The sequence below is a fragment of the Cnephaeus nilssonii genome, assembly GCF_951640355.1.
Source record: "Cnephaeus nilssonii genome assembly, chromosome: 23".
In the NCBI taxonomy this organism is placed as follows: Eukaryota; Metazoa; Chordata; class Mammalia; order Chiroptera; family Vespertilionidae; genus Cnephaeus; species Cnephaeus nilssonii.
This window is the reverse complement of record NC_137094.1, coordinates 9,934,989-9,951,142: the sequence shown is the minus strand read 5'-3', so window position 1 is coordinate 9,951,142 and position 16,154 is coordinate 9,934,989. Positions and strand designations below refer to the sequence as shown.

The following is a 16,154-nucleotide window of genomic DNA, read 5'->3' as shown; positions in this document are numbered from 1 at the left end:
CCTAGGTTGTGGGCTAGATCCCTGGTAGGGGGTGTGTAGGAGGCAGCTGATTGGTGATGTTTCTCTCTCAATGTTTCTATCTCTTCCATTCCCTTCCTCTCTCTCTATAATCAATAAAAACATATATATTTTTTAAATGGATGTCAGAGTTTGTTGTAACTGCCACATGCTATTGTTTTGAAAGCTTATTGCTTGAATCTGGTCACCTAATTGCTAGTACGGCGTTCTTCAGATGGTAATGTGAATGTTTAAATTACCTCTGTTACTTTTCCCCAAATCTTTGCCCCAATTGATGATACCATCTCAGGTTTTGTTGTTGTGAAGGGGATAAAAGAAAGGAAACTAACTGTTGGCAAGACTCCATTTCAACTTACAAATGACTCTCAGGATCTTAAAGACATCAGTCAAGTCCTGGCACGGGTTAGGTTTTGGACTGTTCACAGAATGATTTCCTGTACGTCCATCTACGTGCTGAGAGCTTGACGGATGACCCTCTGATGTGGGTCAGGAGTGAGTTCACATTCTGGTAGGGCCTTGGCTCACTCCCTGGCAGTGGAAGCAGAAACCCACCCTTTATTATCCTTCTTCAGGCTTCAGGGGACTTAATTGTATGCAACTTTATCACCACAATTTAAAGAGATTTAGACAACTGGCAAAGATTTGGGGAAAAGGAGAGGTGATTTAAAATTCACCACAGAGGGAATGGTCAGCATAAATGAAAGACTTGGGGTAACTTTGAAGCATCTTCCCATTGTTTGTTGTGTTTCACCCTTCCCTACAGCTGACTTATTCCCTATCTTCTCCAATTCCAGACTTTACTTCGTTTAGATGAAAATTTAATGGGTTCCTAAAAGTTGCTACTATTACTCTTCTGGGAAATGAGGGAATAGCAGTGAACAACACAGCAAAAGCAAAAGAAAAACCTCTTCTTGTGGAGTATATATTCCGGGCAGGGAAAGGGGACTAACAATAAAAAAAGAAAAATAAATAAAATATGCAATATGTTAGGTGTGGATAAAGAGAATAATTGTATAGGATAGGGGGTTAGTAAGGATTGCAGGCTGTAATTTAGATCGGGTAGCTAGGAGAGCTTCTGATAAAGTGACATTTGAGAAAATATCTGGAGGATGTGAAGGAATAAGCCAGCAAGTGTCTGTAGAAATAATGTCAACGAGTGGAAATAGAAAATACAAGGATTTGAGGGAAATAAGTTCCTGGAATATCTGAAGATGGAAGTGTAGCCAGAACAGAGAGCATAGGCCATACCACCAGGAAATAAGCCGGAGGTCACGGGAGACGGACTGGGGAGAGCTTGTAGAACATTTTTTTTCACTCTCGATGAGAACTCATTGGAGGTCTCTGCAAAGGACTGATGCTCTCATTTTACTTTAGCAAAGAACCCTCGGGTTGCTGTCTGCAGCTCACAGAGTGTATCAGGGAGGCTAGATAGGATGCCAGTGCAAAAATCTAGGGGAGCAGGTGGTGGTGACTCAGGCCAGGGTTGTAGCAGGTGAGGTGGTGAGCAGTGAGTGGATTTTGGATCTATTTTGAAAGTAGGACCTCTGGGTTTGCAGTATCTACAGAAAGTGATTCGGATCTACCCCTATTACCTAGGAAATCGACAGTAAATCAGACCATTGGCGGGTTTTCCATCATCTGTATGTGTAAAGTAATAGCTTTTCTTTTTTGAAGTAGAGAGAGGAAGAGAGTAATTTAATAGTTTGGGAAGAAGCGGTCATGAGAGTTTCATATCCCTCCAAGTCAGGACAAAGAAAACTACTTGCATTCCTCTATCAAATTTTTAGAGATTGATTACATTGGAGGCTTGTTTGTAGGAAGTTGTAATATATGGAGAGCTTGAATAGATATCTAGAGAGAACAGTAAACCCAGAGGAACATAGGCACTTGGAAAATGTAGCACACTTAGGCATAGATCACTTCCCTGGCCCGGCTTGTCTGAGTTGCTCAGAGAGGAAAAACCAGGAGAGAGAGAGAGAGAGAGAGAGAGAGAGAGAGAGAGAGAGGGGGGGGGGAGGGAGGGAGGGAGAGGGGTAGGTGGTGGTGGTGGTGGTGGTGGTGGTGGTGGTGGTGGTGGTGGTGAGGCGAGGACAGGAGTTCCGGGAAATGGGGGTCCAGGGAGAGGACTGAGTGTTAAAACAGAATATATATGCTCATGGGAAATAAAGAATAGAAACAAAAACAAACAAGATGTATCTTTGAGGACCATGTCTGTGTATGAAGACAATTTCCTATGCATCTTTCCTACAGTCAAAGAGAAAGAAGCTAGCCTAACCAGTTTGGCTCAGTGGATAGAGCGTTGGCCTGCGGACTCAAGGGTCCCAGGTTCGATTCCAGTCAAGGGCATGTACCTTGGTTGCAGGCACATCCCCAGTAGGGGGTGTGCAGGAGGCAGCTGATCGATGTTTCTCTCTCATCAATGTTTCTAACTCTCTATCCCTCTCCCTTCCTCTCTGTAAAAAAAAAAAAAAAATCAATAAAATGTATTTAAAAAAAAAAAGAGAGAAAGAAGCTAAAAGCAGTTGTTCAGTGATTCAATGTAGTAATGAGGACATGTGCACATCACAGATATTTGTGGGTAGCCCCTGTGATTAATTTCTGCCAAAGCAACCTTCCAGGATTAATTGCCTCAACTGCTTTTTTTAATATTATTTGTGTGTGTGTGTGTGTGTGTGTGTGTGTGTGTGTGTGTGTGTGTATTCCACTCACTGCTCACCTCTTCTGCTATTAAGCCATATATATATATATATATATATATATATATATATATATATATATATATATATATATATATAGAGAGAGAGAGAGAGAGAGAGAGAGAGGGAGGGAGAGGGAGAGAGAAGGCTTAATAGCGGAAATGGAATAGATTGGAGGATTTATTTATAATTAAATAATTAGAGGAAGACTCATGTGAGTGAGGAGCAAGGTCACGCTGCAAAGGCGAAGAGTCCCAATGTGACATATTTCATCTCTTCAAAAATGGTGCCCTTTTTATTGCTCAGAATTGTGACCCAGCTTAGATTGTGTTGGTGGTTTTATTTTTGGAGTATCAATTAGTCAATCATTCAGTTCGTAGTTATCGAGCATCTGCCCGGCACGTAGGGCACGCTCATCAAATTTGCAAATGACACAGATCTGGGAGGATGGTAAATACTCTGGATGACAGACAGAGCGTTCAAAAAGATTTTGACAGCCCGGCGCGATGGGCTGAATGGAACAAGATGAAATATAACGTGGATAAATAGAAAGCCCTGTCCTTGGCTCCACAAAACGAGCTGCCTGTGGACAGGGGAGAGGGTGGGGCGGCCGTGCTTAGGCAGGGAAGTGAGTGGAAAAAGACAGCATTTTAGCCAATAGTCAGCTCTACCTAGTGTATCCCTTTGGGCTGCGTGATGTCATTGCCAAAAATCTCACAGGCGATTTTGGAATAGGTTAAGGTGATAATCCTGTTTTAATTTGGCAAGTCAGACCACACATAGAGATTTGAGTATTTCTGGAGCCACATTTTAGGAGGAGAGAGACCCCAAACCATGACGTATTGAGAAGATTGCAGAAACTAAACACATATATCCCGAAGACACGGGATAAGGACATCTTTCTTTGCACCTGCACAGTCTCTGTCATGGAAAAGGCATACAGATTGTTTGGTGAGATCTCAGTGGTTAGAGCTGGGGCTTATGCGTCGAAGTTATAAGGTGGTATCTTTCCGTTCATCTAGCCCCAGCTCTAACCACCAGACAGTCCGTATACCTATTCCATGACCGAGTCTGTGCAGGTTTGTTCAAAGACAAACGGATTCCCCAAACCTGCAGAAGCAGAATACTGGAGCGATGGAACCTCCGAGTCCTCATTTTGGGGTAACAGCACTGCAGAGGGGCCGTCTGAGAAGCCTGACTCTGCTGTTTGATACATATGGGCTCCTTGAGAGAAAGGATGATGACTTCATTCTCTTGGTCTAACTCATAGGGCCAGTGTGGGTATGGGGGTGACGCTTTACTGAATTAAATTTAAATTGGGAGGATACAGGTGACAGGAAAACGATAAAATGATTTCCCAGGCGAGGAAGTCAGAGCAGGTACTCCGCCAGTGTTTTCCCCACCCCACCCCCCATCAGCAGTTCCTCTCGGTGCTGGTGGCCAGCAGGTGTTGAGGAACCACCAGGATGTGACCTTGCAGTAGCATCGGTGGGTGATTGTGGGCAGTGACTGTAATCCAGGTGGACTTGGTTGCATTTTTTCCCCCTTGGTAGTTTCTCAGATATCTACTGTATGACTTTCTGGAATTTTGAATTATACTCACATAAGAATGGCCAGGAATTGTACTTAAAAAAATCTAACACACTCTTGTGCTCAAGTCAATGCGTACATTCTATCACAGGGATACAAACCGGACCAACAAGGTTAAACTAAAATGTGAAACCCCGAGAGAATGAAGGCATGAGAATGACCTGCTCCCCTGTGTCTTTTTTTTTTTCCAGCGTGTTTTTGGATTTCTTATGAAAGATCTAAGGCTTTTCTGCAGCTGCTACTGATTTTACCACTTCGTTCCTTGCAGCCACACCAAGGAACGTGGGTGAACTCCCCTAATTCTCACAGGGGCGGAGAATGAGATAGGTGGGAAAGGGCTTTCTTTTCACAAATCAGGGATTCTATCGCATAGATTTCTATTCCCCTAAATAACTGGCAAGGGGGTCATCGGAATGAGCTATTGCAACAAGCCACCTTCGCCTTCTCGGTTCTCCTGGGATGGGGCCCCGAACCAGAATTGCAAAGTCGTTCAGAGAATCCTGGCATACAAAGCACGGTACGGAGCACTAAAGAAGAGGTCATCCTACTTACAGGAAGGCGCTTGGTAGGGGGAGGAACAGCGGGCCAGAGTGTCTTGGGATCATCCTTAATCATTTTTTAAGCACCAAGGAAGTGAAAACCTTCTCCTGGAATTCACTGCATGTGACACCGAATCCTTCCACTAAGCAAATATGTGATGAGTTGATAAAAAAAGAAAGAAAAAAAAAAAGAAGGTCCTGAACTCTTGACTGCAGATATAATACAGTGAACACAGAAAATCAAAAGCATGCTTTCTATCTGCCTCCAAATAAAGGTGCACTTAAACTTGTAAAAGACAACATTTCTATTTGAATGATATGACAGAACCGTCACAGGAGTGTTACCTGCCATAAAGCAAGCCGGAGAATTATTGCCTTTATTAGACCAGTGACACTGAGCTTTCGCCATACATTTCTAACTTCTGTCCCTCTACAGAGACAATTTTCTTTTCTTAAATAAACTGTCATGCTAGTGTTAATATATGGCCGGCGCGCTCATGCTCTGAGAATACTGCTGATATAAAACATGTATATGTTAGATTGGTAATAGTATCTTTAGTGTAGCTGACTAGAACAAATGGGTTTCCCTCATGGCTGTGCTAATGTGATAAAGGAAAATTGGCTGTTCATCAGCTTTTGGCTGGGCAGAGACAGTGGAGAGGGAACCACATTCTTTTTTATGCATTAATACCATCGAGAACTTTCCACGAGTGATATTTCATGTGCCCCGCGTGTTGCTCAAAGATGTTGTAAAACATGAGATAATGCTACAAATAACAAAGTAGAAAAGCCGGTATCTTTTATAATGATAACAGTCAAACACCAAATGACAGTAACAGGCTGTAAAAAATGGGATGCAAAAAAAATAAATAAATAAAAATACAGTTCTTCTCCCTCAGCGGGGAGGTATATATCCAGACCCATAGGAGTTGGTGTGTGAGTGTGTTTAGGTCTTTATGTTAAAGCTTTGTTTTACAAACAAGTAAAATGCAACATTGGGAAAAGGGGTTTAAAAAAGAACCTGGTGTAAACGAAAGAGGTTGATAGAATTGAGAAAAGCCATAGTTAGAAAACTTTCTATGAATTAATATTACCAAGTAATTATTTTGTTAACATTCAGATTTTTTGTTTGTTTTGTTTTGGAAAGGTTTGTTCAAAGGGTTCTTAAGGCAGTCACATGATTTAAAGATGCCAGAGAATTGTTTGCATCAATTTTTGTGAGGCATTTTTAATAGAATAGCATTTGAATGCTATGATTTGATATATTTTTTATTAAAATGTCAGCCTCTAAACATTTCCAACTACAAGACATTAAATTTCTCTCTCTCTCTTTCCTGACCCCATCCACCTTACCAGCTTTTGTTTGCCAAGTCAGCCCCTGGACTAATTAGAGTATCAATGATTCCTTTTACATTTAACTTAAAAGCACTTAAATAGGACTATTTGTAGAGACTAAAGTTGAGGTCAAAACAGCCTATAAGTTTATTTGGAAGGATGAAGTCATTGAGGATTTTCTAGAGATATCGTCTATGAAGTAATCTGTATGAAACTTTGCATTGCTACTCAGGGATCACTTCACACAAACAAAAACTTCATAAGGTTGAATGGTGTGAATCAAGGGATCACCAGGCTAGAACCCATGCAACAAACCTGCTGGCCACCTGTTTTTATAAAGTTTTACTGGGAGACATTGTGCTCAGTCATTGATGTGTGTCTATGGCTGGTTTCCTATTACACCCGCAGAACTGAACAGTTGTGACCTGGATTGTTTGAGCCACAAAATCATCTGCTTGCAAATAAAAGAAAATTACTTTCTGGCTGTTTACAGAGGAAGTTTGCTAATGCCTGTGTAGAGAGAGAGTTATTAGGTTGCTAAAATAATTAGCCTAAAAAAAGATTGGCAAATTTATTTTTATTCTATATTGGGAGGGTACAGCTGAGAATTATTAACACCTGAGAAAGTAAATATTTATATGAAGCATTTTGCATTAGCACCTTAAATTGAATCATATCTATGCCATATATATATTTTTGGAATGTCTGGTTGTGACTATTTCTCATTTTTCTATTCATTTTTGTTTATTTTCAAATATGGCTATGCCACTTTTAGTAATTAAAGAAACCACATATTTTCTAAAACTTATGAAAGCACGGCAGTTAGAGCTGTTAAATATATAGGACAGCCGAAACCGGTTTGGCTCAGTGGATAGAGCGTCGGCCTGCGGACTCAAGGGTCCCAGGTTCGATTCCGGTCAAGGGCATGTACCTTGGTTGCGGGCACAACCCCAGTAGGGGGTGTGCAAGAGGCAGCTGATCGATGTTTCTCTCTCATCGATGTTTCTAACTCTCTATCCCTCTCTCTTCCTCTCTGTAAAAAATCAATAAAATATATTAAAATATATATATATATAGGACAAACAATTGTGTGAGCCGGTGAATACACTGGTAGGTGCCATCACAGTCCAAAACTACAATATGTAGGCTTATACCTAGTTATATAAACACAGACATACATCATTGAGCCATTCAAATAAATTTCTTTGTCCTACCAACTGAAGAAAATGGAGAAATAGAAAATTAACTTGAGAAAGACTATTGAAATGTGGTTATCACAAAATTAAAGGATACACCATTAAACTAATGACGGTGATAATTTCTTCCAGGTGCATCAGACAAAAATCAGTTTCTTCATCAATGGTTTGGAGGAGGACAGCACAGCTTTTGATGCGCAAACTCTAAGTGGTTCAGTTATAGATTTTGCCTCTGGTGCTACGCGGATAGGACAGAGTTTAAATGGTAAGATTCTGCCTTCAGAAAATTATTTATTTGATTGTATTGTTACTGTGTCAAAAAATAATACTTTAAACATTTTAGTACATATACCTAGAAATATGGTTATAAATACAATTTTTCAAAAATGAAATTATGGTACAAAGGCTTTCTTTGAGCCCTCTAAAAATACTTCCCCTCTATATGTTATAGACAACTTTTCATGTTAACATGCCTTCTCGTTTAAAATAACTGCAGTGTGCATGATTGTATAGCTGTAACAAAAACTTTTAATATTTTTTCTATTAATGAACATCTGTTATTTCTAATATTTTGATATTGGCAGTTATTTGATAGAAAACACTGTGTATATGTATTTATTGATCTTGTATGCACATATACACACAATGATATGTACACATATACATATACACGCATGCACACATTTGAGCAGTTGTCTGATAGTGGAGTTCCTTAAGACCTTATACTTTTGGTATCAGTGTACTTGAGTTCGGATCCTATTTCCCCACTTACTAGCCACGTGACCTGGGTCACCTTTCTAATGTCTCTAAAGTGTAATTATACCAGATTTAAAATGATGATGATGATGATAATGATACTACAGTTTCATTTGAGGATCACATGAGGTATGTCATGAAAAGCGTGACTATTTTTCTAGCATTTGGCATATAGAAGTTGTTCAATATTTATTGAATAAATAAATAACTATAACTGGGCCTTGTATATACTAAACCATATTGAGATTTAATGCTTTTGTTAATATTATTATATTTATTTTGCTAACATAAGTCCATAGAAGTTAGGTTGAAGTATATGGTCATCTTATATTTTAATGCATGTTAGACAGGTTGCCCTAATGCATAACAACAGGCTACCTCCTGTTGCCCATATTTTAAAATATGGGCAAATACTTTCTTCCTTAAACACTAGCTGACCTTAGAAAGTATTCGTTTTTTTACCTTTGCCATTTCTCTCATTGAAAAATATCGTCGGATGCCTCTTTAAATTATTTGGCCATTAGTAAGTTTGAGTAGCTTTCCATCTGTCTTTAGCATTTGCATTTCATTTGCTGTGTGTTTGTATTCATACTCTGGAATGTCTTACTTATTTGTAAAAGCTCATACATGTTAAGAATGTTATGCTCTGCATGTCTTTTTTCCAGTTTTGGGGAGGCCCAATACGTTTGCATTAAAGACATTTAAAAATATTTAAAAATTTTAAGAAAGGCATAAACACGGGTGCAACATAACACATAAATATTAAGGAGCCAGTTTGATGAATTTTTCATCTATATCAGTAATTAGTATAGTGAAGAATTTTATAAAGTACTCTGCTTGCAGAATTTCTTAATAACACATTAAATCTTAGAAGCCTTGTTTCAATATTTAATCCCCATTAGTACTTCTGAAAGTGTTTTATTGCTCAAGTATTGCTCAAAGTATTCAATAGCCCCATAAATTTGTCCGCGATGCATGCTGGGGTTGAAATGAGTTGCTTATACTTCAGTATCCTAACTGTGGGAGCCATGCTTCAAAAGGGTGGTGCGGACCGAGTGTGCTATTCACTTCCAAACTGTGTGAAAGTAAATTTAGCTTCTGATTAGAAAATATATCACTGGAAAGGGCTTATTTTAAATGTTACTTAGTTTTTATTATGGCTTTCTCCTTAAGTTCCTTAAGTTCCAGGCATCACAGAACTGAAAGAGGAAAGAATATTTAAAAATAAATTTTCTCTTTATTCCATCAATTTATAGGTACAGTTGTATCTACTGTATCTTTTCTCTAATTAGAGATGGCACATCGCCTGGCTCATTACTTCCGCCTAATGAGCCAGGCCCACGCCACCTCTCTAATCAGAAAGGAGATGGGTACAGAATGTTCCCCTGGACTTATTATAAGTCATATTCTTTCTCGCTCGCTCCTTTTCTTTAAATAAAAAAATGAAGTCACTGTCCTGCATCCTCTTGTCCGTGCCTGAGATGGTTTCATTCAGGGGAGGTAATCGTGGCTGCGAGCTGCATTAGAGGTGCTGCGTGCAGGCCAGGCCGGCTGGGCTGTCTGCTTCAGGGCAGAAGCGGTCAAACACCGGGATCTCCACGGAGGGCCTGGAGGAGACCACGGGCCAGGCTTCCACGTTTCCCTGTGTCTGCGCCCGGTCTTCACAAGGGTGTTGGCTGCCACAGACTTTTTCTTCAAGTCTCATCTCTACCTAGCATAACTTTCTAGAAAAATATGTTGCCAGTGACAGTTTCTGTTACTGCTGGCCTTGCCTTTCCACAAAGCCTTGTACACACATCCATGGAATATGTAGACAAACACTGCGTGTCTACATATAAGGTACGTATGCACATAAGTGTACTACATACATATATAAATCATAGTGTATGCATACATGCATAATATAATGATAATGCATATATAATAATGCATATGAAATACATGCATATAATACACACCAACAAGAAAATCTTACTTGGTTAGGCAGGTTTTTAAATATACAAATAGAACACCTTACCAGGCGTCCTCAAACTACGGCCCGCAGGCCACGTGCGGGTGTTTTTGCCATTTTGTTTTTTTACTTCAAAATAAGGTATGTGCAGTGTGCATAGGAATTTGTTCATAGTTTTTTTTAAACTATAGTCCGGCCCTCCAACGGTCTGAGGGACAGTGAACTGGCCCCCTGTTTAAAAAGTTTGAGGATCCCTGACTTAGATCATATCAAGCAACACGTGTCAGTTCATGTGGAGAGCGTTTTCTTCCAGCTCTCCCGAGAGCAGCCTCAGACCGTCCGGTGAGCTAGGCTTACTCCGCATCTCTTATTCATCAGGATGCCCTCGCTCTGCCCCAGTTTCCTCCCAGGCACCACAAGGAGCTACAGCAGTGAGCGCTCCCATGTTCTCTATTATTAAGATAAATTAAAAAAGGGAATAATTAAGAAACAAACGCATTTGAGGATGTGCTCATTTGGTGAATTGGTCATTACTCTAAATTTAATATTTGAAAAACCCCACTTAATTATTGATTTGGCATTATTCATTACATCCCACCCCATCTTGTGTCCTCATAATCAAACTCTAGCTAGAATTTTGCCATTTTTAAGTTTTTCTCATTATTAGCAACATAACGAAAACCATAGAGGTGGTAGTTGTTTTACTTTTTTTTCTCTTCTCAGTCTCTTGGACTTACCTGTTGGTAAACCTTAAATAAATATTTGCTAAATTAATTAATAAAATATTGTGTGGTTTAAGGTTGATATCTACCTCCACCTTGAATGGTTACCTAATTGAATGCAGCTTGGACTTGGAACCGGGTGTCTTAGAAGAACTGTTACAAGGTGGTGGAATTCTGAGACTATGCTAGGATGCCATTGACATGTGAATAATTCAAACTCCTGAGTAGGAGGTTTTCGTTTATCCTCATGCATTGGGGGTTTCCTAGACCAGGTGCTAATCTAAGTTGGGAGGAGACCCGAGCTGATGCTCTGGAGCTTGGAGATCACTCAGGTGGGATGAGGGAGTGGGCGGTCTTCCTCTTGCCACTGCAGATGCTCTGAAGATTGCACTTGGGAGCAGATTTAGGGCTGATGGGCTGATAGATTTTCAGATTTATAAACTGGAGAGAAGTTTGAATTGGGGAGGGGACTTCTGGAGAGAGATCACAAGTTGGGCCAGGAGATAGATTGGCCCAGGTATTCACTTTGCCTAAGTCTTACAATGTCTATGGAGGTAATTGTGAATGTTAATGTTATTCATGTGGAATTAGCAAAATATACATATTGATCTCTAAGTGTTTGAAAAGGCTGTGATATGTACATGATTAAAAGTTGTTTTGCTTTAAAGGAATGTCACTTGAACATTTGTCAGCCACTGTTTGATAACATAAGACTTCTCATACTATGTACATGTATGTATTTTGTAGGTTTAGAGCAGTTTGTTGGAAGAATGCAAGATTTTCGATTATACCAAGTGGCACTTACAAACAGGTAAGCAGACATGGTATGGTAAAACTCCAGAGATATAAACTTAAATGCTGAATTCACTTAAGTGTAGCATGAAGATTAGTGTTAGGGTGGAGGAGGGCATAGAGGGGATAAACTGTGATGGAAAAATAAAATAAAAAATACATTTCTGAAGAGCAGTCTTTTTAATTTTTTAAAATATATTTCTTTTTATTAATTTCAGAGAGGAAGAGAGAAGGAGAAAGATAGAAACATCAATGATGAGAGAGAATCATTGATCAGCTGCCTCCTGCACACCCCCTACTGGGGATCGAGCCTGCAACCCAGGCATGTGCCCTTGGCCAGAATCGAACCTGGGATCCTTCAGTCCTCAGGCTGATGCTCTATCCAATGAGCCAAGCCGGCTAGGGCTGAAGAGCAGTCTTGTAATAATTTGGAGGGAATAAAGTTTGTCCTGGGGGCAAAGATGTCATTGAATAGTCACTTCTGGTCTCACTTAACACCTGATGGCAACTGGAAGATGTCAATGAGATTGAATGAAGTGACTTCATGCGATTTAGTGAATGGAATAGCTGCCTGACTCCGCCACGCCCCCACCAGGGTTGAGGGAAGGAGTCTGAGTCTCCCCTTAGACCTGGTTGCTGGCATTGGCCTACCTCAGATGGAGGACAGGTGTCACGTGGAAGAATGCCCACACGCAGAATGACTAATTCCGTTCTAGAACAGGTAGATTGCCCTTAATGGAAAAGTTAAGTCTGTCTGCCTGGAATTGGCTTTCTTCTTGGGCTCTTGGCAGCTGCCATGTGAACTGAAGCCATCGAAGCGTTTTAGGTGCCAGGGTTGGTACCGATGAGTCACAGGAAGCCATTGACAAATGGTCTTGGCCGGAGGCCCTTCCCCTGAAACAGCAGCGGATGAAGTTATGCTGTTTTCTCACTTCCCGTGGATGAGCTGGAGACGCATCTATAACTCATTGCTTTCAATATATCATTGGTCACTCAGTGGTCAGTTTAACAACCTAAGTGAATATTACCTTTCTTTTTATTACAAATAGGCTGTGTAAAATATTATGTGATTCAAATAAACATATTGCAAATAGGCACCATAAAATATTATGCTATTTTAAAACATATCTTGCTAATCGGACAAGGGATTGTGCATGCTTCATGATAGACAATGCTAGTACTTAAGAATTTAATGTTTTTTTTTTATAAAATGAGCATGTTTCATTTTATGAGAATGAGTATGTTTATGGGGCCAGGGAAGAATTTGGTTTTATGTTCTGTGTAAAAAATTATGAACGCTAAATAGATACTAATGAAAACATCAACATAGTGGTATTCGTTTGTAACATCCCTTAGAACAGCGGTCGCCAACCTTTCGGACCTCACAGACCACGGTGGTCCACGGACCACCGGTTGGCGACCGCTGCCCTAGAATATCTATGGCTGTTGAGCTATTTGTCCTCACCGTCTGCCTCTTGACCTCCCAGAGAGATTGGGGCCATCTTTGCTGGAGCTCTGCCCACATTGCACGTCCAGCCCCCCTGCCGCTGCCCGGGCAGCCACCCGCGGGTCCATCCCCTGCACCAGCGGTACTGCATTCCCAACGATGCGGAGGACACGACCAGGGACAGGGTGTCCCGGCTGCATCCCGAGGCCCACCCGCTCTCTTTTGTCAACGATGACGATGTTGGGACTGCGTGGGTTTCACGTGTGTTTACAAACATCACCCAGCTCAATCAAGGAGTGACTCTTTCAATAGATTTGGAAAATGGACAGTATCAGGTAACTTGAAGCAGTTTGGTGTGTATTCATTTCCCGTGGGTATTGCAGTAAATGACTGCTAATTTAATGGCTTAACGCAACGGACATTTATTCTCTCAGAGCTCTGAAGATCAGAAGGATGAAACCATTCTTCTGGGTAAGGGCGGATCCTTCCTGCCTCTCCCAGCTCCTGGCGGCTCCTGGTGTTACTTGGCTTATGGCAGCATCACTCCAGTCTCTGCCACCAGGTTCCAGGGCCGTCTTCCTTGTTGCTGACAGTCAGTTCTCCCTCCTCTTTCTCTTGTGAGGACCACCCTGCATCCAGAAGGGTCTCCTATTGAGACTCCTAACTTAATTACATCTTCAAAGACCCTATTTCCAAATAAGGTCACATTCACAGCCACCAGGAGTTAGAACTTGAACATCACTTTGGGGATAGAATTCAACCTACCACAAGGTAAAACCTGAACTAGGCAATTGAACATTACCTCAGTAAAGAAGTATATTATAATTTATGAAATGAAAATACCTAAAAGAAGATATGCAGGGCCTAAATTTTTAGAGATTGTTATAAAAATCATACGAAATAGTGAAACATTCATTTTGGTAAGTAACCAAATTAATAAAAATGGGTGCTTATTTTAAATAACTACTTGAGAAGAACATATACCAATTATTTCATGGAAGTAATGTTCTTTTTTCATTTCTTTATAGCAAACTTCATATTGATTTCCACTTTAATTTGTAAAATCCTTGAGAAGATGCACAGCTATATAATGATAGGTTGTGTTGCTTTTACTACAGGGCTGTGGCATTTCTGAACGTCTGAATATTTATAGTTATTACTAGAGCCCCGGTGCATGAAATTTGTGCACGGAGGGGGGTTGTCCCTCAGCCCAGCCTGTACCCTCTCCAATATGGGACCCCTCGAGGGATGTCCGACTGCCCGTTTAGGCCCGATCCCGGTGGGCAGTCGGATCCCTAAACGGGCAGTCGGACATCCCTCTCACAATCCAGGACTGCTGGCTCCCAACTGCTTGCCTGCCTGCCTTCCTGATTGCCCCTAACCGCTTCTGCCTGCCAGCCTGATCATCCCCTAACCACTCTGCTGCCAGCCTGTTTGCCCCCAACTTCCCTCCTCTGCCGGCCTGGTCACCCCTAACTGCCCTCTCCTGCAGGGTTGATCACCTCCAACTGCCCTCCCTTGCAGGCTTTGTCCCTCTCAACTGCCCTCCCTTGCAGGCCGGGTGCCTCCCAACTGCCCTCTCCTGCTGGCCATCTTGTGTCCACATGGGGGCAGGATCTTTGACCACATGGGGGCAGCTATATTGTGTGTTGGAGTGATGATCAATCTACATATTACTCTTTTATTAGATAGGATAGAGGCCTGGTACAGGGGTGGGGGCCAGCTGGTTTGCCCTGAAGGGCGTCCCGGATCAGGTGGGGGTTCCCTTGGGGTGTGGGGCGGCCTGAGCGAGGGGCCTGTGGTGGTTTGCAGGCCGGCCATGCCCCCTGGCAACCCAAGCGGAGGCCCTGGTATCTGGAATTTATTTTCCTTCTACAATTGAAACTTTGTAGCTTGAGTGGAGGCTTAGGCCTGGCAATGGCAGGCAGAAAGCTTGGCTTCCTCTGTTACCTAGGAAACCTTGCTCTCTGTGGCTGTAGCCATCTTGGTTTGGGTTAATTTGCATGCTCGCTCTGATTGGATGGTGGGTGTGGCTTGTGGATGTTTCGGAGGTATGGTCAATTTGCATATTTGTCTATTATTAGATAGGATGAGGAAGTAAACATTGTATTTTAATGCAACAATTCCATGGTTTGATTTATACTGATGGGTTAAAACTTAAAACAACAATGGTGATAATTAACTTACTCATTTCCAGGTGTTTTATATCATCGTTCAGTTCTTAAGTCCACAACCAACAGCAATAAGGATTCAGAGGAAGAAGGAAGATGGCCTAGATTGGGAAGATTGGCAGTATTTTGCTAGAAATTGCAGTGTTTTCGGAATGAAAAACAATGGAGATTTGGAAAACTCAGATTCTGTCAACTGTCTTCAGCTTTCAGAGTATGAATATTTTTGAAACTATTCTCTTTGAAGGCATTTAGGAGTTAATTCTCATAGACTGTGGGATAGTAATAGCCTCCAGGTAAACTTAAGTCGCTAGGCTAGTAGAGTCTTCCCCTCACCACCATCTCTTGAGGCAAATTGGTCGAGGATTCCTTCCAACATTGGGTTTTAAATTATGTTTAAATTTACTGTAAAGACATTAGAGTATCTCTTGCTTCCAGTTTCGTCTGTGCTTTATAATCTGACTTTCAGATTGCTTAGCAAGTTATCTGTATCAATAGAATTTTTATGATGTCCTCAAGGAAATGTTTTACTATGTTTTTCAATGATGATCCTACATGCACATGAAATCTTTAGACTATTTCTCCCAGAATGAAGAATTTGAGCTGTTATGGAATAGGTTGTTCTGATTTGTTTTGTCAAAAATATGAATAGCTTCTCATGATTGCAAATGTCTTTCCTCAACAGTTTTACTCCCTATTCCCGTGGCAATGTCACATTTAGTCTCCTGGCACCTGGACCGAATCATCGTCCTGGATACAATGACTTCTATAACTCCCAGTCTCTTCAAGAGTTTGTAAAAGCCACACAAGTAAGACTTCATTTCCATGGACAGTACTATACAACTGAGACTCCCGCCAGCCTCAGACACAGATACTACGCCGTCAGTGAAGTCACCATCACGGGGAGGTAGGGTTTCACGGCAGTGTGCTTTTCACTGTGAATT

General features: G+C 41.2%; 1 protein-coding gene across 1 annotated transcript in view; it reads left to right on the top strand.

The window, feature by feature from the left end:
- USH2A (usherin) overlaps positions 1 to 16,154 on the top strand; it is a gene marked incomplete at its 5' end in the record, with an annotated part of 397,572 nt that overhangs the window by 22,020 nt on the left and 359,398 nt on the right. The window contains 5 exons of the mRNA XM_079763761.1: positions 7,507 to 7,639; positions 11,551 to 11,614; positions 13,083 to 13,377; positions 15,240 to 15,424; positions 15,896 to 16,117. Of these exons, the coding sequence (XP_079619887.1) occupies positions 7,507 to 7,639; positions 11,551 to 11,614; positions 13,083 to 13,377; positions 15,240 to 15,424; positions 15,896 to 16,117 (899 nt within the window). The remainder of the gene's footprint in view (positions 1 to 7,506; positions 7,640 to 11,550; positions 11,615 to 13,082; positions 13,378 to 15,239; positions 15,425 to 15,895; positions 16,118 to 16,154) is intronic.